Genomic DNA, 27,100 nt, shown 5'->3' on the forward strand with positions numbered 1-27,100 from the left:
TACTAATATGGAAACAAAAAAAATCAAAAAAAGACATGCAGAATGAATGTACATAGTATACATTGGACATGTACATTTGGATTTATACAAGTTCAGTCATTTAAATTTTGTACATGTTCAAGTATACATCAGATATATTTGTAAATTTAAAAGTAGGTCCTTCTTTCATGGTAGAACATTATTTGCGGTGTTGTTTAATGTTAGGATTTATGTGATTATCCAAGGAAGAGGGAAATGTATTTAACATGTAACTATACTTAAGTCAAAAAATACTTCAAAGCAAACTGAATTAAGATGTAAGATTTATGACAAGCTTAAAAATTATTTAATGAAGATGGATTGGTTTTTGGCATTGTAGTCCTAGCTTAATCATTGCAAAACTAACCAAGAACTTGACAACCACCACTTTTTAATTATGATTTTTTTATTACGCCATATGTGAATACATGTAGATACATGTACCTTGCAATTAATATATTACCATGCAATGCCTTTTCCTACAATGTAATGTACAGATCTGTATCTTAAGATTCAATGTCAGCTTTTCTTGATAGTGTACATGTTAACTTCTATGTCAGATCTCCAGTGGAGAGTTGTCTCATTACTATTTTAGGGAAAATGTGTTCAGCCTGCCCCCACCCCCTTCAAATAGAAATCTTGATAAAAAATCTTAAAACTTGATCATCACTAAGAAATTTACTTGTAAACTATGTTTAAAACAGGTAAAAGTCACATATAGATACATTTGTTTACTTGTGAGGTTAATGAAGAGTACACAATGTAGTTAGTGGTATGTTTTCTGTTTACATTATGTATATTTAATCATATCTAGAGGTTATTAAAACCTTGACCTTATAAACATTCTTATGTATAAGAAAGAATTGTATACTCCAACATAAACCTACAGTGAAATGGCTTTGTTAGGTTAGGCTCTGTATAATAAAATTTAAATGTTTGTCAAATGTAAACAATATGTATAAGATATTTTGTGGTTAGAGAGAATAAATTTTAATTGTTGTTGAGGTTTAAATGATACTTCAGTACATGTAGAAATGATTTTAATGATGCTTTATTGAACAAAATGTAAATTAGATAGGCTTTTACTATATGAATGTGTTAAACATACAAGTTTGAGTTTACCTTGATTTTTTATGAATTTTTATGCCCCTGCCGTAGCTGAGGGGACATTAAGTTTTACCCATGTCCATCTGTACGTCCGTACGTACGTCCCAAAATTGGTTTCCTTTCTTTTATAATTGCAAATTTATACATGTATGCATGTTTCCTTTAAGTATTTTATAAATATGAATTGAGGAAGAAAAAAATAATATGAATTATGAAGAAAATAGTACAATCATCCTATGTGAGCTTCGATTTTCAATGTAAAGAATTTACTGAATAATGACATTTCTACAGTGTGAATTCTTTGAACATCTAGAATGTTTCTACTGTATGTATATCTTCCATGAAACACACATTTAAAACAATAACTGTGAATGTGATTTAGTCTTTACATCTTCATGGAATTGAATATGGCTATTAGTATTTGCCTAGCTCCTCCTATGTAACATGTAGGTACAAGTACACAGTGAAGTTTTACCCTGATTCTATCAGTTTTGAATTCCTCCAAGTATTTATTTAGCATCATTTGATATACCCTGAAGCATTGAATGTTAGCTATTTATAGCAACAAGATGCTATTGAAAATTTTCTCCAGGCCAGGTTGTTATTTGAAATTTCATGGTAGATCACTGGCTGTATGCAGTTATTTTTCTGTCATTGGCATCACTAATAGAAGTAACTTACTGGAAACTTTCAATGCATCTATAGGTGATTGTTCTAATTTATTTTTCTCAAATTATCCATTGTTAATTATTTCATTCATGGTCATGATGTACAATGTATGGTTTGATGTACATGTATGTAAAACAAGAGGTTGTTTTTTTCATTGGCCAGCTGTATCTTACAAAACATAAGTGACAAAATGTGAATGCTAACAATACATAATTTATGTATAGATTATAAACTTGGTCTTAAAAATATGTAAATCTGTGATTTTATTTATTGCATGTTACTCATAGAGATGTTTATTTTACAGGGCACCAGAAATTTTGTTGGGTCTGCCATTCTGTGAGGCTATTGATATGTGGTCCCTAGGATGTGTGATAGCTGAGTTGTTTCTAGGATGGCCATTGTATCCAGGTTCCTCAGAATATGATCAGGTGTGTTGATAATATATTCATCAAGAACAAATAAAGGAAAATATAGATCATGTTAAAATTTGTTTATAAGAATAAAATGCAGTTAATATGAAAATTTATGATTTTCAAAACTTCTCTTTCTTTTATAAAATTTAGTTACTGAGTTTGTCAAACCATTGTCAGATTTTAAAGAAAAAAATACTGAATTTTAAAATAAACACAGTGTTTCCAGGATGTAAGTTTTTTTTTTCAATTTAAAACGTGCAGAGAAATCCAATACTCTTGATTCATTATTATTCGTGGGATACCGTTTTTCGTTGCTTTCGTGGGTATATGTGAATTATGAATTTAAATTTTCATTGAAGTACCAAATTTCTATAGGCTTGTGTGCACACTTTTGTAAAACCAAGAAATCAAGTATCCACGAAAATACAATCATTCCTGAATCCACGAAAATCTGTACCCACGAAAACAAATGAATCCACAGTCTGTGCATAGAATGTTTCATTATAAACATCCATGAATGAAACACTCCAAAAGCTATAGTAAGAGTATTTTTGTCTTAAAATGCCACTGAATTGCTTCTACAGATTCGATACATTTCCCAAACACAAGGATTACCAGCAGAGCACATGTTAACTGCAGCAACAAAAACTACAAGATTTTTTATTCGAGAACAGACAGATAGTAATTACCCATTTTGGAGGTTAAAGGTAAGGTTATGGTGTGATTTTGAAGGTTAAAGGTAAGGGAATGATGTGATTTTGGAGGCCAAAGGTGAGGTTATGATGTGATTTTGGAGGTTAACGGTAAGGTTATGATGTGTTTTTGGAGGTTAAAGGTAAAGTTACTAGGCCGTTAATTTTTATTCGATTTTTTTTACATTTATCATTTCAAAGTCTTTTAATTCTGGTGGATAATTGTCTTAATGGCTATTAATACCACATCCCAATTTTTATAATAATTCATGATGTGAATTTGGAGGTTAAAAATAAGGATAAGATATGAAACATTTGTAATGTAAGTGATATTTTACATATGCCTTATTTCATTGTAGTAACTCAAGTTCATGGTTAGTCAGTTGTGATAATCTTTGCTAAAATCATTGATAAAGAAAACAGGAACATGTTAATAAATGATTGATAAATTTATCTGATCACATCCAGACATTTACATATAGTATTGTATAGATGAAAGAAAGACCTCCTTTCCCCCTCTACCACACAATGGCTTGCTCTAATGCGATTACATAAGAACAGAACATGATGAATGTATTTAAGGAAGAATGAGAAAAACACATGTTTTAGCCCATTATTATATCACATGACTTTATATAGCTTCCTGATCACAATTATTTTAACATTATTGGCTATATTTGAAAGATGAAATCTATATATATATACATGTATGTTCTAAAATTCATTCTTATGAACATAAAAGTGTATGTTGCATTGATAAGAAATTTGAGAATGGTGTGTTTTAGAAATTTTCTGTAAAATTCCCTTGGTCTTCACAATATTATAAAAAAAAAGTCTATTATTTCTGTAGATCTCTATAGCTAGCTGGCAATCATTTGAAAATTCCTGAAATAAATCTGAAAGCTTCTATCATGTATATAGAAATCTCCTCCCAGCAGTGTTATTATTGTTTTGTAACTTGTTTACATTAATGGCATGACAGTTGTTTTGATGAAAGAACTTGCTGTTGCTATAACACAAATGTCAGTTTCATGTACATACTAAAATAGTTTTCCTTGAAGAGGTAGTGTTTATTTGACATTTGCTGTTAAACAGCAGGTGTATGCCATTCATGAAAATACATTACCATAAATGAAATGGTCTTGATGTTTCTGTGACATTAATTCTGTACATTATTGTACAGTCATGAACTCATTAGGGCCAGGAATTCATTATTGATGAAATAGAAATCAATACAGATTACAGTATAATCATCTACATATAAATGTACAGGAAAGGTGGAATCCAATCTAACTGACAAATGTTTTAGTTGCCCCAGGGCATTCTACGTTCTGTAGGCGTGTTGAAATTAAATGCTTGTCTAGGCACAAGATGTTATAGCCTGTAAAATCAATTTCCAATAAGGTCTTTCTTCTTGCTTCACTTTCTTGAAGCACTTCAAAACATCTTTCACATTAAAAGGGAAAAATTGATTTTCGTTTGGCAAGGTTTCTGTTTAGGAAATTGAGATTTGTTCTTTTTTGGTCGGTCTCAAGATATTTGCTAAATGTCAAACCAATTTCCAATAAGATGAAATTAAACTCAGATTGTTGTTTGTTAGATTAGAAAAATCATACAATTTAAGTGAAAACACTATATGTTTATGTTCCTTGAAGGATAAAGTTGCAACTACAGAAGACTTGAGATTTTAGCAAAATCCTAGCTTGATAAATTTTATGCCACCCTTTCACCTTTTGTATGTATTGTAATAGAAAGTTTGCTAAATGGGACTTGACTCGCACTCAACTTTCTGCACAGTCTGGTTTCCGCAACAAATTATAGGGGGATCACCACTGTAAGGGTAATTATAAGGAGTCCTCTGCCCTTGATTCTAAGCACCACCTGAACCTTCCAATAAACTTGATTTTCACAGCATAAATTTTGAAATTTTGAGATGATATAAGATAAGTTTGGAAAATAATTCTTTATCAGTATAATTTTGAAGGACTAGATTAAAGTGTTTTAATCCCCCCCCCCCCTCCATTACAATATAGATGCATACATGTACACATACATATTTTTACACTCATATATATATGTATGTATTGAGAGGATGGCAAAGGGTACAAAAATGTATAGAATATAAATATTTACCAACGGTGTAAATATTATTATTTTATTAGCTTTGCCTATGAAAATTTTTCTATGTTGATTCCTGTTATATATTTACATTGTACATTTGTAAAGTTCTGTCAATGTTGTTCCTGTGTCAGCTGAAATTTTGCCAAGTCCAAAAAAAAGATTGGTTCATATTTGTAAGGTTATCCTTTATATAATAAAACAAGCTGAAAGGTCTTCATTATTGAACAAATTAACATTATTTGTATGATGCTTAAAGGATTGACAGAATATTGAAAGGAAAGGAAAATGAATGTTTCATCGATTCTATTCATTATGAGATGCATTCAAGCCTTAAAGACAACAGAATCGTTTCTTTCATCAACTTCTGAAAATAATATCGTAAATGTTACAAGGATGAAGCATAAACATACAGTAGGAATACAAAGTTAGAATTACCAAACAAAAAGTCTCTGATTCCTGTAGTGTAGATGCTCAGTTGATCAATGATTATTAGCTCAATGTTTCATAATTTTAGTAACCAATATCTAATAATTAATTGAATTTCTCCAAGGTTATGTTGACTTAGTTCTTCAGTCCAGATGTAATTTATAGAACTATATTGACTGCAGTGATCTTGTTTACTTTGGAATTGAAATTGACATATGTTAACACAGTCATTCTGCTCACATTTTTATGCCCCCGCCGTAGCGGAGGGGACATTAAGTTTTACCCTTGTCCGTCTGTACGCATGTACGTCACAAAATTGGTTTCCGATCTCTAACTTTAGTTTACCTCAACCAAATGTTATGAAACTTATACACAATGCTTATTACCACAAAACACATATCAAGTTTGAATTTTGGTGGCGTCACTTTTACCGTTCTAGAGTTATACCCCTTTACAAATGTAAAAATTGCTGAATTTTTCATTTCCATTCTCTAACTTAAATTTGCCTCAACTAAATGTTATGAAACTTAAAAACAATGCTTATAACAACAAAACTCAGATCAAGTAAAAATTTGGGTAGCGTCACTTTTTTACAGTTCTTGAGTTGTGTCCCTTTAAAATGTTATATGCAAGCGGGGGCATCATCCGTGTCCCATGGACATATTCCCCATTTTCTGTTTCAAAAAAATTTAAAACAAAAAAAAAGACAATCCATTATTGGATTAAAATGTACAGGGTTTTTAACATTTCCTATTAATTATCTAGCTAGCCACATGAAATAAAATGTTATAAAGAAATGTCTTATTTGACATGAAAAACCTCCAACTTGATTCTATTTTAAGGGTCACCTAATACAGGTGTTTTAGGCTATATGGTATTATTTGTGAATGTACATGTTCAAACTAAAAACAGCTGTAGGAAATAACATGCAAGGTACATGTATCTGATATAGCATACTGTTAACATGATATACATGCAAATAGAGGTTGTTAAATTTAGTCCCTATACATATGGCCTGAATATAATGTGACAGAACGGCTACCGAATCTGTCTTGTATTGATTTTTTATCAGCGTTGACAAGTAGATTATTGATGCTGTGAAATACGAAGTGGGTGTCTGGTATGGGCTTACACAACTCGTCAGGAAAATCCATATACAGACCGTTGAACTGCCCGTTATTGTTGAGTAAAACCATCCCTGACGTAATCCTTGTATTGTACAATGAAAACAATTCTGACATAATGTACAATGGTAGTGTAGATCTATGTTATGTAAAGGAAACTATATCTCTGCCAAAATGCTGACAGCTGATTAAAATGTAAAGAAATAAGTGGTCCACATTTATTGCTGACAACTGATTTAATATGTAAAATATGAAATACAGCAGGTTATATAACAATGTACTTGTATGTAAAATTGATTCAATATTTCTGGCTTATTGAAATACTATATAGCAATATAAGTGATTCCTCATAATGAAAATCTAACATCTGCTTGGGGGTAAAAGTAATGGGAAAGAAAGGTTGTGTTGATCTTGCATATAAATGTGTTCTGCAGGAAGAAAAATGCCAAATGCTTAATGAATTCATCATCCATTTCATACAGATTATCAGGCTTGTAGCCAGGATGTCTCTGAGGGTTATTTGGGGTCAAGATGCTCTAGCTTTATTAGTCTAACTTCAGTATGATTGTTGACTTGATAATCTTTAAATAATATTTTAGTTTTTCTTATTTTTCTCAAGGGTGATTGATTATCCAAACCCCCTAGAAACAAGTATCATTATAAACTGAATTTTGTTTATAATGAAGACAATTAAACTTATATTTTCTTTTGTATGTAATAACCTTAAAGATACTTCTATGAAAACCTGATCCAAAATGAGAAGTGCAAGAAGAAAGATTGCCTGTAAAGGCTTTTACCAGAAATATGGAATTTATTATTGTTGATTTTCAGACACCAGAGGAGCATGAAAAGGAAACCAATATAAAGTCAAAAGAAGCAAGAAAGTACATCTTCAATTGTTTGGATGACATGATCCAGATCAATGTTCCCACCGATTTAGAAGGCAGTGAACTGTTGGCAGAGAAGATTGATAGAAAAGAATTCATTGATTTGTTGAAGAGAATGTTAACATTGGACCAAGATCGAAGAATCACACCAGGAGAAGCCCTCAACCATCCATTTATAACTATGGCACATCTTATAGAGTATGCTCATAGTAGCAAGTGAGTAGTTTCTTCTAACTGGTAGGAAAATACCATCGAATATCATTTAATTAAGTTTGAGTTGAAGTAAAAAATGCACTGTGTACTGAGTGATAGATGATGATGATAAGTTAATTTACTTGAGTGGAGTCCAAGTTTGAGATTAGATTTTGGCATTTATATACATTCATAATTTGAATGTCTGTTTATTGTTTAATCTGTTTACACTCCTGCCTCATTGCTTTAGAAGTGTCTTAAAACACATTAAGTATAAACCTGTGAGGAAAGTGGGTATAGTACTACACAAGTATATTTAATAGATAAAACACAGATATCTGTATTAAATTTCTTTAAGAATTAGCTGAAGTAGTCAAGTTAAACAAAACATAAAAAGTTTGTTTGAAGATTAATAATTCTAAACGGGTTTAAAACCCACATTGAGATTTTTCTTTATGGAAAAAGGCATGCCATTCTTAAGGTGATTTCATTGTTTATCTTTTGATATACAAATGTTTGTATTTTACAGAGAGGCAAAAGTAAACCAAGAAAAAAATCCTTCAAATAAAATTAATTGATTCCCTGATAAAAGTAAATGTTGTAACACTAGAATCTTTAAAGCATCAATTGTTACTCAACCTTATAAAGTTGTAGTCAGAATAGTCAGAAAAAATCGAACTGTTCTCTTACAAATGTAGATATCCACATTTTTAACTTATCTTTTACAGTATAAATTAAAGTGGAATCTTAGAATTGCCTCTAAAGGTGTTTACCTTAATTTCAAAATGCTTTCCTGGGCTCCATGTTTTCCCCAAAGGGTTTATATGGTGTGGTACCCCCATTCATTAATTTTGACCTCATCCTTTAAAATTTGAAATTCTCTATTATATAAAAGTAAGATGGAATATGTTACTCTATATCCTTCAATATTATGACCACTATCATTTGATCAATCCGCCATTCGTACAAAAATTCTGGCAAATTCAAAAATACCGAACTCTTGTACTGTGAATGTTTGAATCAAACAGACCTTATGCACAAATATAAGTGTTTTAAGACACTTCTATATATAAAAAATATATATTTTAACCATGAACATCGCTTTGTTACAGAGTGAAGCAGAGTGTGTCAGCAATGGAGATCTGTAGAAAGTCTGTAAAGAACTTGTTTGATGTGAATCAGAACAGTGGACTGATGTCAAACTTTGTACCAGCTACTACCAGTAGTCTGACTGTTACATTTAACAACCAGATCAATGCTTTACATTCACAGGTATGGGGCTAAACAACAGAGACATTATAAATTATATTATTTTTCTTGAGCATTTGTAAAACTGTAGTGATTACTGCTAAAAATTGCTTTATATTTAATTTTAATAAGCTATGAAATTGTGATTTGCCTTGCCTTAGAAAAGGGTTTCTTATACTTTTTTCATTTAAGTTTCTTGGTCGATTCGAAATGGGGGGGAGGGGGGAAGTGTTTTTGTATATAAGGTTTTGTTAATGGTTTGGGCCTTAGATGTGGCAGATAAATCTTTGCTCTTGTCATTATTCGCTTCTCTTGGCCTTTGAATTAACAATGAAAGAGTTAATTTTGTTGTGAAATGTCTTGTGAAAATTTTCAGAATTACTGTAGTGCCACATTTTGTTTTCTGACTTCAATGTCAATCAGAAAGAAATTTGAAGTTTCTAAAACTGTTTAATGGTTTTAGTTTGTTGATTCTTTAAAAATAAAGATTATTAATGAATCTAAATACTAATTGTAGATGGCATCACAAAACATGACTGCACAACATCAGGGAACAGAACTTCAGTACTTGCCGTACCCTCTACAGTCTCGTCCATATATACCATACCAACCTACACAACAGTCACTCAATCCACAGCTCACAGCACCTAGGAATAGTAACCAGTTCAACAGAACTGATCCATTTATACATGTTTCTTCTATAGTTGTTCCTGGTATACAGGGTATGTAATTCTATTACTTTTTATAGAAATGAAAGGAAACAATGTTAATTATTTAGAGACAATTGCTTAGTCAGTTAGTTTTAGTTCAATTAACAGTATCAACTTTTTACCATGGAATAAGGCCTTATATAAAACATAGTTGTCTTAAATAACCAATTTACTGAATATTTTATGGAATTGGAATGCCAAGAAAGACAACTCTAGCTAAAAGCTAAGTTAATTTGTTTTTGGAAGAAGAGTATTGGATCTTATAAATCTATTAAGTGACAATTCTAAGCATCTAGATATTTGACTTCATTAAAACTGCATGCAACAAATTAAAATGTGTAATAATATTGATGGCTTCCAGACTACCATTATTTTTATATAATAATCCCAGTTAGTGATAGTTTCAATTTTAGAAAATCGTTGAACTTCAAATTATGTTTAAAAGCTATGAGACTATGAGTGTATAAAAAGATCAAAAGAAATTGACCTGAAAGGTATTGTTTATTATTTTCAGGATTGAGTTCTCCAACAAGATACAATCCAATTCCAATGGTTACACAAGCACCAGCCTTACAGTTACAACCACAGTTAATAACACAGGTAGGATGTCAACTGTTAGTTAAGGATGTATTTAGGTGAAATTAAAAAAAATCTATAGAATTTAAAATTGGTACTATAAGTCAAAAGAGCATTAGTTAAGGATCAAAATAAGCAAAAAAATATTGATAGGTTATGGAGCTCCTTTTCGAGATATTTAATTTTTTTTGAAAATGGTGAGAAAAGGCTAACTCAGACTTTTACCTTATATTTGCATTGGTATTATTTGGGTCTCAAATCGAAGAAAAGAAATCTAGAATCTGCTTAAATTTTGAAAGTGACCTTTTATGAGCTATTGAAGTCTTATATGAAAAGAAAATGGGTGTTATGGGGAAAATATGTTGCCCTGTATTGAAGGAAAAAAACCAAGGAGTCTGAAGATCTGACACAAATTCCTAAACCTCACCAAAGTACATCCTTAAATGTAGTGAACAGGATGCTGATATTTAAAAAGAAAAAATCTAAAATGCAACATTAAAACAAAATTCATTGCAACTATTATCAACATTTTTTTACCTTTCATATCTACATTTATTTTTTTTTTAGATGTCTACTGTAAAGTTGTTCATCATTGCAGAGTTTAGATTTTACTATTTCTGGGGATAAACCTGTTTGCTAGTTTTATTTCATGTTTTTCTTGCCCTCAATTAAACTGATTTTCCCTAATAACAAAATTTACAGAAAAATTTGTGCAAAGGGATGTTATTGGAATTGTTTTTATACGACAACATTGATTGATTTTGGGGATGATGGTCCGAACCGTTTAGGAAAAAGGGGCCCAAAACAAGCATTTTTCTAGTTTCAGGATAATAACTTGTGTATAAGTATTTCGATTGCTCTGAAATTGTACCACAATGTTTAATACCACAAGTAGAAGGTTGGGATCCATTTTAGTGGTTATGGGGCCAACAGTTTAGGAATTAAGGGCCAAAATGGGGCCAAAAACAAGCATTTTTGTAGTTTCCAGACAATAACTTGTGTGTTAGTGTATGGATCTCTCTGACATTGTACCACAAGGTTCCATATAACAAAGGGAATGCTGTGATTGTGTTTGGGGTTATTTGCCCCAAACATGGAGGAATTAGGGGCCAAAAAAGGGCCAAAAACAAGCATTTTTTTAGTTTCCAGACAATAACTTGTGTTTAAGTGTATGGATCTTTCTGAAATTGTACTACAATGTTCCATACTACAAAGGAAAGGCTGGGATTGAGTTTTGGGGTTATTGCTCCAAGGGGGGTTTCGAAAAGTTGGGGGGGGGGGGGATTTTTTTTCCCAATTTTTTTAAGGGATTCATATTTTTTTTTCAAAATTTTTCAAATTTCGAATTTTTGAAAAGTTTCAAGAAGAAATCTTCAATTGCACAGTATTGCGCAATAGATTTGTAAGATCTTTGACCACATTTATTTTGTGTCAGAAACCTATATTATGTCAAAAATTTGATCACAATCCAAATTCAGACAGTATCAAGCTTGAATATTGTGTCCAAATTTGCCCAAACTGTTCATAGTTCGACCTCTGCGGTTGTATCAGGCTGCGCTCAGCGAAGCATTTTATTATGCATTAGCTAAAATAAACTCATTGCAGAAATTTTTCATATTTTAGTATTTAAAATTCAAGGGTCATAAAAATAGGGTCAAAGAAGACTTAACATTGAAATTGAACAGATTTCACATTGAAATGTATGTTTATTTTGTAGACTGCACCAGGAAACTCCTGGCCTGGAGGACAGCCAGTTTTGGTAGGCTCATGGCAGCAGTTAGGCCTACCTCAACAGAGGTCAGTCCAACAGCCTCTTTTAGCAGACACTCTAGCATCACAGTCCTTACAGGAGAGTTGGAGACAGTCTTTGGTCCTGGATGGTTTTGAGCATGGTCCACTTGCTGCAATGTTGAATGAAACAGTAAGTGCTATCAGAATTAAAGGGCCAAAGATGTGTATTACAGATCCACAAGTGACATACTTAAATATGCCACATATCTATGCAAAACATACTTAGATATGCCACATATCTATGCAAAACATAATTAAATATGCCACAAATTATGTGAATCATAATTAGATATGCCACAAATCTATGCAAAATATATTTTTGTATGCCACAAATGTATGTGTAACACACTTAGATTTGCCACAAATCTTATGTTATTCCTAAAATTTCCAGAAATAATTTTTGTCAAATTTTAACAGTACACACACACACACTGTTTATTATGATTATGTTGTGTGTGAAAACAGCAAGTAATAGATATACTTATTATTCTGTTTCAAATCCATTGTATCATTATACTTTGAAGTAAAAGAACACCACTCCAAAAGTCATTCCATCCTTAGCAAAAAATGTTGATGAAAACATGGTGGATATTGATAAGACGACTGGAATAATAGTTCTACCAGGTTATATGGTTATGATTTATTAATCTATTCTGCATCTTTTTGGACATTATATATGTGTGTAAGTCATCGAAGCTTTATGTAAAAATGAAATGTTTATTGTAGGCAGTACAGAACCAACATTTACAGATGATGTCAAATCCATACAACAGAAATAATGATATTTCTAACAAGATGCAAAGGAAACAAAGGTAATATAGGAAAGATAATCATTAGATCAGTCAAAAGGTCTCTATGAAGATAGATAACCATCATTTTTTTGTTAAAATGTGGCCTTCAAAAAGTTTCATCTGAGAATTGTTCTGATGCCTGATATCAAGATGGATATAAGTTCCTTGTGTGTGTTGTTTAATGGAAAAGTAAAAGAGTCCTTGGTATCGTCTGTTTTGTTCCTAGTTCTAGACTTAACATTTTTATTTAAATTAACATAAAGTGTTAACATTTTTGTCGAGCCTTCGACTTTAGTCGAAAAAGCGAGACATAGCGATCCTACATTTCGTCAGCGTTGTTGTCGGCGGCGCCCACAAATATTCACTCTGTGGTTAAAGTTTTTGAAATTTTAATAACTTTCTTAAACTATCCTGGATTTCTACCAAACTTGGATAGAAGCTTGTTTATGATCACAAGATAGTATCCAGAAGTAAATTTTGTAAAAATAAAATTACATTTTTTCCATATTTTACTTATAAATGGACTTAGTTTTTCTGCCGGGAAACAACATATTCACTCTGTGGTTAAAGTTTTTAAAATTTTAACTTTCTTAAACTATCCTGGGTTTGTACCAATCAAAAGATAGTATCAAGTGGAATATTTTTATTGATTTACTTCCTCATTTTTGTTGAGCCTGCAATTAACAGAAAAAGTAGGCGAGACACTGGGTTCCGCGGAACCCTTACGAATTTTTATTTAAATTAACAAAGTGTTAACAACATTTTTATTTAAATTAACATAAAGTGTTAACAATTAAAAGCAAAATTTACAGGTTTTAACAGTTAAACCAAACAACAGATAGGATTTAATTTACATAGAAGTGTTATCCATTCATCAGCAAAAGGGACAGATTTACAAAGTAAAACCATACAAAAAAAAACAGGGTTGAGTGCTAAAAAAAAGTTGTTAAACCCTGAAGCATGCTCATGGTCCTATCCTGAATCAGATATCTCATCAGTGGTTGTTTTGTATTTTACTTGAATTTGTCTGTCTAAGGGAATATAAAGTTGATGGTAGATCTCTTGTAGTCTCTTTATTTTATTTACCACTTTTGTAGACTTTTGATTATTTAGATATTGGCCAATAATTATGTATTGTTAAAGAAGATGTTGACCTCAAAATGTCTTTTGAGATTGCTATTCCATAAAATAATACCTCCACGATTTAGGTCACTAAGAATCATGTATTCATTTCATACATGATAAGAATGTTTTATATGATTATAACATTGCAATATGATGTGAAAGTATTTATCTTTCTTTATAGTCGAAGTTATGTTAAAGAGCCTACATCAACTCATCTTTCACCAGTGAAGAAGAGAGTGAAAGAAAATACTCCTCCAGATACCTTGTTGCAACAAGAAGCTGCCCTTTTGTGTGATTGGACCAACGGAAACAGTACTCACATACCTGGGCGGCCAGGGAGAGAACGTCAGACTATAGTGATAGCTGACACTCCCAGCCCTGCCCATAGTATAATCACCATTAGTTCTGATAGTGAAGATGATGGTGAGGGAAAACATCACAGAAGGTAGGTCAATAAACTTAATAACAGAGCAGTTATTGGTCATTTTTGGTATATACTTGACAGCTACATTGAACTATATTCCAGAGCCTAGTCTCTGCCTTACTAACACACTACAGTAAGGTGAACATTATTTAGATCCTAACAAATGCCCAGTCAGACAATTTAATGATATATACTCAGATATTCAAGTTACAAGTTTATGTGTATGTGTATTTATAAACCATACTTAACCAAGAAAACAATTTTGTAAGAAAAATTTACGGAAGTTGCAGAAAGAGTATGAATCTATCTGTTTCACCTACATTTATGGACATAGGAAGATAGATACCAATTCAAGATATTGCCTTAATTTGTTCCATTGCTTAACACAATGCAGTTCACAATGCAAAATGAAAGCAATCTTTACCCTTAGTGCTCACAAGTGCTTTGATTTATCTATAATGCTAAAGCAGTAGTTGAAATTCATCCTACATTATTGTTATTACTTAAATCACCACTAGAAGGTGAAAGAGATTATATTTGAAATAGTTTTGAACCACACACATACACGTCTTTATCATATTATGAAAAAAAGTCTATGATATAAATCCATTTTATCAAAAAGCCTGGATGAATCGTTTAGAAAATTAAGGTAGATATAATAATGTGAATTTCTGATATGATGCATGTTATATTTATATCAGGGGTCATCATCACCATCATCATCATAATAGAAATAGTTATCTGGATCCGAAGACATTGGATGGGAACTTGTTTGGGTCAGTGGGTGTTTCAGGTAAGTTTAACAGTATAGGAATGATCAAATACACAAACATCATATGTAAACATTCAAAAATCTTCATTGAAATGAAAAAAGATAGCTTGTCAACACCATACCAATCAGCCACACACACAATCACATACCGTTTAAAATATTTATTACACATACCTGCCAACTTTCACGATTTAGGCGTGAACTATATGATTTTGACCCCCTGTTACGATTGCACGATCGTAATCGTGAAAAAAAACTCTTAAAACAAGATTTTGTGTTATTCTACACGAAAAAAAAATGATTGTTCCCAATTTTGAACTTTTCCCAAGAGACAATTGTCAATCAAAATCGTTGTTTCTCATTATTATTGTGCATTGCAAACATGTTAAATTTTGAACTTGTTTGTAACATTTGAGTTGTATCTCTCTGTCTGTATGTCAGAATTGTAAAAATCGTGATCGTGGCAGATTGATTTTCATCTGCAAGAATGTTCTTACACAGCTTAAGAAGGAAAACATGGCTGATTGACAAAATTCAAAGATGCAGTACTACCATAAACATAATAAATACTAGCTTATGTACATTACACTTATTGTAACATACTGTGTTGTCATTCTTGTAATTAACATCTTTTATTTTTCACAAGGAATCAGATAAATGTCCTTCTTTGTGCATATTTTTAAATTGGAAAAGTCAACAATCACTATCATATTCTTACACAAGAAAATATATCCTGGTATTCTAGCTACATGTTCACGTTTTCTACACAATGATATAAGTACTAGAATCAGGCAAATAAAAAGAAGAAAAAGGCTTATTAGCTCATCATCAGTATACCATATAATAAAAATATGACACTTTTTCTAGATCACAAAACAGCGTGCATATTAAAAAAAACTGGCAAAAAATTGTAACCTTTGAAATTGTTGTCACACACCAAAAGTTCGCAGGTATGATTACATTGTCTAGGAATTTTTTTATGTTGCAAATGAGTATATTGAAATAATGAGATTTGCTGAACTTTAATCACTTATGTAAGCAGAAAAAATATTTTACCAGCCAAATCTTAAAACTGAAGGATATGGTGAAAAAATATAGTGTGGCCTATTATTGTAAAAGACAAAGTGAATAGTGACATTAAATGACAAAATTTTTAGTTTATGATAATGGCAGGTCTTTCCAATGTAACATTCAAAAGTTAAAATGTATATATTCTAAACTTTTAGATTCACCAAGAGTAAATCATATGAGTCATCTGTTAGTGTCTGATATACAAGATTCAGACTTAGAAGACAGCAACTTAGATTTCAAGAAACAAATTAACTTGACACCAATCAAGCATGAAGACCTTGAAAGATCATTACTTAGTGAGGCACAACATAGTTTAAGATCATATCCATATAGTGGCATGCAGTTGCAGAACTCTAGTAATCCTATTTCATTTGTGCCACCAGAATTGTCTGGCTTGCTAGAACCAATTAAGAAACGTGAGCAGGCAAAAGTTTCACCGTTTTTTGTGAGCATGCCAAAACAAGAGGCTCTCCCTTCATCTTCGTCCATGTCAAGTTTTGATAGATTTCGTGGAGGTAGGAGTCCTAAGCAAGAGGTAAAATTGCCTCCTTTGGAACTGGATATGCCACACACGACAACTCATGGAAAAATGGCATATGTGTCACCCACTGTGCGATCAGTTCCAAATCCACAAATAAAATTGTCAGCTGCAAATGCCATTTACAGCAGTGCATTGTTTGGACAAAAGCATAAGCCAAGTAATTTGAACTTTTCTACAGGAGGGACAAATCAGCTGTCACCTGTTCAGGCAGGAATAGCATTTGGTCAGCCAGTGTTCCTCAATGCTGGACCTCAACTAGAAGTACATCGGTAAGACTAATTCCAAATAGTTTTTTGGAGGGGGTATCTTTAGAAAGAGGACCTTGGGCAGTTTTGGGAATTTTTTTATGCAATTTTCAATGGTATTGGGAAAAAATTTTAAAAATCCTGTGCTTAGAATTTCCCTGGATTTGTAGTCATCATAACTTTTTAATTTCTGAACATAGTATTTGCTATTGTGCAAACACATTTAAAAATATTTATTTTAGTGTCAAAAAACCGGACTAAAGCCTAAAGCGTGCATGTGATAAGGATATACCGCCTTTTTCATTTTCAAAGTGAAGGGCATAGTTTGGGTAAGGAAAACTTCCAGATTTATTTCTGTTTGAAATTTTGAGTTCGCTTTGGGAATTTTTACTCTCAAAATATGATGAGGTTTTGCCTTTGGGAATGGGTCTGAATGCTATACCCTGTGGAATGCTAGAAAAATTCATGTAAATCTCATTCTTCAAATAAAGTACTTGAATTATCTATTTATCATGTATTATAAAAATCTAAAATAGATAATTCAATAAACAAATATTGAAAGGAAAGAAAAGAAAAATATGATCCATATAAAACTTGAAAACTAAAAATTGGTGTTTGTTCTGTTAATAATAACTTGTGGCTAAATATTTTTCATTTCAGAGACTACAGAAGACAGCCAACATTACAAGGAAGCCCTGTTCATCATTATCTGTTGCCAGCTCATCAGCAACCTCAAGTTGCCATCCCTGCAGGAATGGGCCAATATGCACCGTTTTCACCTACTGTTGCCCCTCCACCTGCCCATCAGAGTCCACGACATGTCCAGTACACCACCCACCCACTGCCAGCTCATGTTCATCCAGTGTTACAGAGCTCCACCATACCAGCAGTACAGTATCAGCCACAGTTGGCCTCACAGTATGGTGGTCTTGGGAGCTTGAATCCGGCATCAGCAGGACTTTATGCTACATATCCTCTAAGCCCAAACAAGGGCAGACCCTTTCAGTATTTTGCGTGATGTTCCATGTAAATTTTCATAGACTTTGTAGTTTTCATTGGTGCTAAGTGGCAACTATATCATTCCTATATAGACTTAGGGCGGCACAGAGTGCTTGGTTTTTTTAATCAGAAGCTTTTTTTATCGTTAATTATTCAGTAGTGTGATGTGAATTTTGTTAATGTTGTAAATTTTAATAATAGTTTGAACATATTTTAATTGTCAATTTTCAACTTAAAAACTGGTTGTATGTAATTGGAAATGATATTGTCCAAATTAACATTTTATCAGTGTTTTCTTGCCATGGATTTATTTCAGAAAACATTATAGGTTATCCAGAATTTTATATCATTCAAAATAATTGAAAAATTAAAGTTCAGAAATAACTTATTTGGTGATCAATAAAGGTTTTTTTGTGCAGCTTAATTTCATATTTCATTGTAAATATTTCGCATTTTTTATTATAGCAGAAAAAAATTCAAACCAGAGCATTGTTTTACATTCCTTACTATGAATAATTGTCAATTTTTAAAAAAAGTGGTGTTTGTTAAATGCTTCTTCTTTTCTTTTTGTCATGGTTTTCTTTCTCAATGATTTTCTGCCCACATCTCTGTTAAAAGCAGTTGGTCATTTTTCATTTAGAAATTTCTAAAGGTAATTATAACAATATTGTTTCTAGATTTTATTTTTTTTTTTCAAATAGGGAAGTTATTGACACAAATAAGCATGACATATTTGCGAATGGAGGTCAGTGGTAACTATAAGGAGTTAAAAGTCAAGAAAGTATTATCTCAGAGGATATACCATGTTTTCAAATTGTACAACCAGTTTTTGTTAAGTATATAAAAAACATTTGGTGTTTTATTTTGAGCTTTTTATGTATTTTTAGTGTGGTACATGTAGGATGTTAGTTTTTATCATATTGCACACTGTTATTATTACAGCATTTTTATCATGTTTTATTGTTTCCACCAATGCATTTAAATGTAGTTGAAGTGTTCTGTTAATTTTATTTTCCTCCTTGGCTATTTTTTATTAGAGACATAAAGAAGACATTGGCTTTCATTGTTGAGACAGTTCAGGGGCAACATTTTTATTGCTGTGTTTACAGTTTGTCTCAGAGGTGTGATTTAGATTAAAAAAACACTATTTATAGGAACCCTGGCTATAGGTGTATAAATATATAAAAATAAGTATTGTCATTATAAAACTCTAATGATTTTGTAAAAATTAAATTTTTAATTCTTGGTCATTTATAAGATGAGAAAATTTGTACATTGAAAATTGAACTAATTAATGAGGAAATGAAATGAATACAAATGTGATAATTTGAGGCTTATGCTAGTGTAATAGATAGAAAAGCACAACAGTACTAAGGAGAAGTTGTACATATAATGGTGTTCTGCAGTATTTTTGTTGTTGACGAAATCAGTCTGTTGCTCATAAGTAAATGGTAGTGCCTTCAAATATGTCTCCATAAATTTTTGCAAGAAGAATGAGATATTTTCGACAATTTTAATCAGATATGGAGACAACTGGTGTGGCCACAAGTGTTTGCTTCTCGAGTGGAATCACAATATATCCCTGCAAGGACAGGGTATAGTTATATGCAAATATTCTACAGGAATTTCAAAAAGATGTGCTGGACTTGGAAAAGATATACATTTAATTTCCACAGCAATAAAATTGTGCCACTTGATAAATTTGATTTGTTAATATTTTTATTTTAAGTGTTAGCCCTTAAGTAACATGATCTGTGATTTGCCAAAGAATTTTTAATAAGGGCTATAAATTGTCAAATATTTTCTATATAAACATGATAAATACAAATGAAGTGAAAATATTTTTCTACAGAATGAGATGTAGTAGCATTTGAGTAGAAAACGAATGAAGTTTTTAGGGAAGTAATTGTACATAGAATTCTGATAAGATGTAAATAAGGAATTTAGTTCAGATTTTGGTGCACAAATTTATTGAAATGAAATAAGGTAACAAATTTGTACATGTTGTGTGTCTGTGTGTGTATTTATCAAACTAATCATGTAGATTTGTTTTATATATGGTGCCATTTTTACTCACTTTCATCTAAATGTATAGCAAGAAAACATTATATTGATAAATATATATATATTTTTGTTAGCCTCAGTACAATTATAAAAGGAGAAATACTAATCAGTTATAAAGGATATATTGCATTAGAGCAATATGCTAATACAAAACTGTTAGTACTATGATTATTATTGTAATTAAATGTCTCCCTGTAAATAATTGTTCAGTATATATAGTAGAAAGTTGATTTGACTTTGGAGACGGACAAAATGGTATTTTTTGTAAAAAGTAGATGTATTTTAATTGTGTGTAGTGGCCATGTGTTAACTGTAATCTTTAACAACTTCCAGTCGAGTTGTCATGTTGTTTATGCACCGATTTATTGTGATACTCAAGATTTGCATAGTTACTACATCAAAACATCACAGATCTGTCAACAGAGTGGTTGTTTCTTGGACTTTGTCTAGTGGAAGAACTCTTTAACTGAATAAGAGTTAAAAATGAGACTAAATAAACATCAACATGTACATTTTCTTCCTTAGTGGAAAAAAAATTGATTAGAAATAAGTAACTTGGAAACAGAGTACTTTTGCTTGTTGTCTGGAGAGAAAAATGAGTTCAAGCGTAATGTCACCTGTAAGAAAAGAAATTAAGATGTATTCTTTCTTAAAGAAAGCATTTAAATGTCCATTTAAAAGTTACAGCCAGTCTGTCTGACGTGTTTTTTTTCATAAGTTTTGATACATATATCACCTCACATGTTGCCAGTATTTATAGTGTCTTTCAATCCATTTCCATGTGAACTAAGTGTTTTTTTGGACCAAATATGCAAGATGTTCTGACAACATGCTTAAATTCAATGCTAAAGGAAACTAAAATAGCAGACTTGATTAATTTCAGCAATCTTAAAGTTGGTATTTTTAAAGTTGTTAGGCATTATTCAATAAGGGTTGCATTTGAATAAAAATTCATGATGCATATTTAGGGTCTTTTAAAGATCAATAGATTGAACTTTGTCATTTTGTGAAGTTTTCAAATTATGATTTAGTGAATAGTAAGGTAATTAAATTTCAAATGGCTTTAAGGATGGATTGCTTGTTACCAAACATCTTGTATAGATATGGTCTGTACACCAATCATTTGTAATCATCATTTACCATGTGTATTCTATTGCCTTGTATATTCAGCATTACGTGTAGATTTTTTTATCAACTGGTGCACTTGTTATTTATATCGTATTGTTATAGACGTTTAGAACTTTCTGTTTGGTATCGTGGTGTGATATTAGTGGTGCTAGAAGTCATCAGACCGTGTAGAATTACATATCAAATTCATCTTATTTGTATCCAGAGCCGTTTGGTTTCAAGAATTCGGGATGATGAAATTGAAATAGGAGTTAAATCAAAGGGACTTTAATTCTTAAATTTTTCAAATCAAGTGTTTAATAGGAAAATAGCAAAAAATGCATGAAGTTATTTTAGTGTTGTGGGTTGTGACTTTGGATGATTGGAAAATTAGATTAAAAAAGGACTGTTATCTTCCAAAACTATAGAATTAATCAAAGCTATCTGTTCCTTTGGACAGAAATAACAATGATCTAACAGAAAGTTTTAAATCAAGTTTAGTTTTTTTATTCTATTTAATCTTAGCACATATTTAATAGTTTAATGGTATTTATTCAAGTTAGTTTCGAATGTTTGAAGAATTTTTTTAATTCTGTTGATGTGGTGAATGGTTGAAGTTTTTTGTGTTTTTTAATTCTTGTGCATGTAGTTTGTAATTTTCAACATTACCCATTTTGGTACATTTGGATTTTTTTTGCAATAGTAGTTTTTGGGGGTATCATGCCATAGAGTTTTATATTTAGTACATATAGCATGCTTTGAAAATAAAGTATAATTACTCAGGGTAGTTGTCAAACATAGATTTGTGGTGGGATCGTAGACACATGGATTATTATTATTTTTTTTTTTAATCATTTGTTGGAAAAATTGATCAAAATAGAGAGAATGACAGAAATATGAAATGTTGAAGCTAGGTTATAAAATTTGTAGAAAATATCAAAAGTAGATGTAATGTTGGAAAATATGTAATAGTCATATAATATTTCTCAGAGTAATGTCAAAGCAGTTAAATATTGGTATTTTCATGAAGATATGGAGTATATGCAATGAATTAGAATGTTGTGAATAAATACTTGCTCATGTGATAATCAAAAACTGAGAAAAAGTCATATTATATTCAGTTTAGGTCAGTACAATTTATTTTGTTTGGTTTGGTTTTTGTTCATTTTTGTTAGGCTTCTATAAATTGATATTCGGAAAATTTATTTTTCATCGTTAGTGGGTGCTTTTCTTGCTTCTTCCTAAAGAGTTAGCTTCATATATTTTAAACAGAGACTTAAAGTATTGTTGTCATCATTTTTAGACTCTCCTTTCATAGTTAGATGATTCTAAGTCTCGTATTTTCTGTCTCGTGATGTCAAAGAAATAATCAACATAAGCATAGCCAGACACACTGTAGTGGATAAACAAACAAAAACTTAATTATCTAAATTATTTTAATAACTAATTTGATATAAAGGTAGCTTGAGATTACACAGACAAGTATTAAACTTATATATATATAAATATATCTGTAAATTTAGTTTGACATAGTCATTTAATCTATTTTACTTTATTTTTGCCCCTTAAGTAGATATTTTTCTGAAATATGATATAATGTGTATCGATTAGATTGATATTTTTACAGTGATTTTATGTTTGGTTTATTTTGTTAACCAAGTACTTCCATTGTCGAAGGAAATCTATTGTTCGCCAATAAAAGATAAATTGTTATTACCTCCCTTTGATGTTTATATTAAAGTAAAGGAATACACAGTTGACTACTTAAATCTTGCAAAAAATAGAAGAAAATGTTACCCTCTAAGCCAGGAAATATTAACTTGCCATTATCTTCTTGCATTTATGACTGTTCCGTATTTAGATGATTATCTCTTTTTTTTTTGCAAGACCAAGCATTTACCAGATTTTAAGAAAAACTGAAGAAAGAAATCTTATTCAAGCTTGTTAGCATTAAATTTATGCAAATTTGATTAAGTGAATTAAGTATGAAAATGGAAAATGGCCTTTAGAGATCTGTCAAGGAATACGTTGGATTTCTTTCTAGTTAAAACATTGACCCAAATATTCTTCATGAATGAAGCCAAATGAAATTTTTTTTTTTTTCTTGGATAGCTTATTAGTAATTTCAAAACTTGACATAGAATCACTGTAAATGTTAGTTATGATGTATTATACCGTGTTGATGGCATTTTTAACATTTTTACTGGAATGAAGTTTTGTGTTCAATTAACCTATTAGTCTTTTTATTTTAACATTATTTTATTATTATTATCATTATTATTATTATTATTATTATTATTCATAAGATGTAGATGTCAGTAGGAGCTTGTAGATTTCACTTGTGTGTGAGCATGTGTGATAATATTTTTGTATCATAGTGTGTGTTTTTAGCTTTGTTATTCAGAGTATGATCTCATAATTAATCATTAAGTTAGGCTTTTATCATTAGAAATATTTTTATAGAGTCATTTGTTTAAGAATTGTTTTATGAAAGTTGGTACTGTAATATCATGATGGTGATATGTTTTAATGCTGAGTAATAGATAATTGAGAATGCAGATTGGTGTATTATTTTGATACCAAATTTAAATTTTAAGTACTCTGAGATTTTAGCTTTCTGAATGGATCAGACAAACAAATACTTATCTTTTTGAATGATTTTCTAAACAATCAATACATTGCGTATAAAAAGAGAAAAAAGTGTTTTAATATTTGAGGGATAATAAAGTAACTTATTTTAACGATTTGGTGTTGTCACTGAAATGGATTGTCTTGTAATACCTTCAATATAGCAACTGCATTGCAAAGAGATGAATTTATTTAAAAGAAAATCTAACTTACCAAACTTATTGAATTTAAAGAGCATGTAAATGTGTACCATTTTTAGAATCAATTTTTGAACCAATGACAATATGTATCTATAGTAATCATCAGTCATTATTTTACCACATAGTTTTGATGAGGCACACTCTGGTTGTCTTTCAAGATGGCTTTGATACATTCCATGTCTAGTGCTTTTTTGTATTGACCTTTTGGTGCCCCGGATTGAAAAATGTATTGAATGGCTACAGCTGGTCAACATATAGTTCACAATGGCTAAATTTAATATGAATAATAAAATTTACTGACTTCTTTTGTACATGGATAATAATTGGGGTACATTAAATTTTCTGCTCATTAAACAGTTCCTTTTAGAAAAAAATTAAAATTTAATTTTTTGCTGTTTCTGACAGTTTGAATTTTAGAAAAAAAATCTTGCAGACACTTGGACTTGATGGAAACTGAATATGAATTAGATTCTGCAATATTGATGACTTTTCTCAGATGTTTTTTTTTTTTTTAAGTAAGTTAAGTGTTCTAATTTCTTTCCAATATAGTTTTATTGGTTTTGAATTATATGTTGACTAGCTGTATTGTGTGCTATAATTTAAAACTGTTAATTTCTAGTTTAGTTCAGATTATCGGGGTTCAGATACTTTACAGTATTCATTTCCCAGAGTTCATAATAAGGGTTGTTTACAAGGGATTGTTCATTCTGATCTACAAATAAGATAGAAGTTGTAGGATACTAGTGTGGACCCCTGCCACCAAAGGCAGCTAAGATATATTGTTGGATCTTTATATTGTTGACTTGTATTTGTATAAAAATGTTCTTTCAAAAGAAAAAAGTTATCTTGTGGCAATCAACTTGTTTGCCAAAAAAAAAATTAAAATTTCATGGTAAAAGTTATGTTTAAGTGTTTGTTAAAAGTTTGATAGTAAGCATTAATTGAGTAAATTTACTTCAGTTTTAAAAATTGTTTTTGTTAATCGGAAATTTTGGAAAGTACAAATCTTGAAATTAGTTAACTAAAAAGTATTTCCAAAGTTTTGTTTGAATTTTTTTTTTAAATACAAATGAATTTATCATTTCACAAGTTCACTGCCATACCCTTTTCACAGAGGCATTATCATTCTTAATATTGATGCATTTTGTATTTATCATTGATGAAACCCAGAGTGTAGCCAATATGGGAGCACATTTTTAATCATTATTTTAATCTTATTTTAATATTTTTAATGGTTTTATCTGTAATAATCGTCTAGTCAGTTTGTTTGAACGGTTTCACGCTACTTACTCCCCCTTTTATCATGTGATTGCCATATCTCATTGTACTCCCCTTACCACGTTACAGCGGGTATGTAGTTGATTGTCTCTTTGCCCACACTTGTGATCAGCATTATATAGATTTTATGCTTTATGTTTTGATCCCACACACAGGAGAAAAATTGGTCAGCCTAAGAAAAACTCAATATTTTTTATTTTTCAATGAATTGAATTAATTGGATATTAGTGATGTTTCTATAGCATTTTATTTGTTAGAAATGTTGAATTTTACAATTTAGGTTAAAGTTAATTTGAAATTTATTTTAGAATTCTACTTATAGAATAAAGGAAACGATTTAAGTTTTAAAAAAAATTGGATTAAAAGAAAAAAAAAGGGAACAAATATTTGGTTTAGTAATGGGAGAAATTAAATAAGGGATAATAAGATCATTTTGAACCATATTTTCCTCTTGTAACTCAAATAAATTGTATTGCCAACCTTTTCTCTGATTGTTGATATATACAGTTATATATTTGTAATTAAGTACCTAATTATCGTGTACTCCGTCATTAATCATTTTGTATTAATCGTGTGCAATATTTTCGACAAAGCGTAGTAATCACGTCGGTATGGGTTGCTAATACCAGCTTGTTTCCTTTGATATATCAGACAGTAGTAGTTACTCACATTTTGGGATCAATAGGAAATAAAATTTGTTTTCACTTGATTTATGTCTTGTTCTTTTGCTCAACAGGAAATTGTTATTTTTGAAGTAATCATGTTTCATTTTAGATGATTTTTTCTCACATTGTCTGAGTTTCACTGTATTTAGGAGGAAAAAAAACAAAAACTTGACACCTGAGACAGAATACTGTCTGGTAAGATGTGTTGTGTACTTGCAGACGGTTATCTTGCAAGCTAGCAGATTAAAATCTTGCTTTCTTCTACATTTTCAACCATGTGTACATGTTGATGTCCTGATAAAAGTTGAAAGATTTCCCACTGAAAACTAACTTTTATCCTTCCATCAATGCTTTATAGAGGTCACAGTCATATTGGGACATAAAGACTTGACACGCACATGTTAGATCATATTAGGTAACTGTCAAAGCGGTCTAGGTCTCGTGATAGCTTGATTGCATTGAGTATGGGAGTTCACATGTTGATTCCTGGCAGGGTCAAACCAAAGACTGGATAATTGGTATTTGCTTTTTCTCCACAAACCACATCAGCAAAGACTGGTCAGCTCCTAGTCAGAAAAATATGCCCAAACAAAAAAAATACATGATGGAAATGTGACAAGTAGACTTTGCTTCTTTGTTATTTTTTGTCTATCAAAGTTAACATTGTAAACAAAATAACATAGTTCCCTAACATACCAATATTATGCTATTAAAATTAGGTGTTCAGATTCAGGATTGACAAAATATACTCTAGCTAGTATTGGCTGTGAGGAGTATATATAAATAAAAGGAGATTTCAGTCCTATGACAATGAGACAGAAATAACCAAAATATACATCTAGAGGTCAACCGTAGATCAGTGTCTTTACAATATGTCAAGTTCTTAGTCATCACAAGTTTAAAAATTGATGAACATGTGAATAAACGATACAGAAAAGCAAAGAACTGCCATCAATTCCTAATTATGCCCCCGCCGTAGTGGAGGGGGCATTAAGTTTTACCCTTGTCCGTCCGTACGTCCCAAAGTTGGTTTCCGTTCTCTAACTTAAGTTTGCCTCAACCAAATGTTATGAAACTTATACACAATACTTATTACCACAAAATACAGATCAAGTTTGAATTTTGGTGGTGTCACTTTTACTGTTCTAGAGTTATACCCCTTTGCAAATGGAAAAATTGCTGAATTTTTCGTTTCCGTTCTCTTAAGTTTGCCTCA

The 27,100-nt window shown here is 31.0% G+C and overlaps 1 protein-coding gene across 1 annotated transcript in view; it reads left to right on the forward strand.

Annotated features, from left to right (window-relative positions):
* LOC127706191 (homeodomain-interacting protein kinase 2-like) overlaps window positions 1-25,928 on the forward strand; it is a 38,721-nt gene extending 12,793 nt beyond the window's left edge. The window contains exons 3-14 of the mRNA XM_052210671.1: window positions 2,099-2,222; window positions 2,792-2,914; window positions 7,402-7,673; window positions 8,762-8,921; window positions 9,415-9,619; window positions 10,122-10,207; window positions 11,901-12,104; window positions 12,701-12,786; window positions 14,072-14,335; window positions 15,016-15,107; window positions 16,313-16,967; window positions 17,604-25,928. Of these exons, the coding sequence (XP_052066631.1) occupies window positions 2,099-2,222; window positions 2,792-2,914; window positions 7,402-7,673; window positions 8,762-8,921; window positions 9,415-9,619; window positions 10,122-10,207; window positions 11,901-12,104; window positions 12,701-12,786; window positions 14,072-14,335; window positions 15,016-15,107; window positions 16,313-16,967; window positions 17,604-17,961 (2,629 nt within the window). The 3' untranslated portion in view covers window positions 17,962-25,928. The remainder of the gene's footprint in view (window positions 1-2,098; window positions 2,223-2,791; window positions 2,915-7,401; window positions 7,674-8,761; window positions 8,922-9,414; window positions 9,620-10,121; window positions 10,208-11,900; window positions 12,105-12,700; window positions 12,787-14,071; window positions 14,336-15,015; window positions 15,108-16,312; window positions 16,968-17,603) is intronic.
* Window positions 25,929-27,100: the final 1,172 nt, after the last annotated feature.

The sequence above is a fragment of the Mytilus californianus genome, unplaced genomic scaffold (assembly GCF_021869535.1).
Source record: "Mytilus californianus isolate M0D057914Y unplaced genomic scaffold, xbMytCali1.0.p SCAF_6, whole genome shotgun sequence".
NCBI lineage: Eukaryota > Metazoa > Mollusca > Bivalvia > Mytilida > Mytilidae > Mytilus > Mytilus californianus.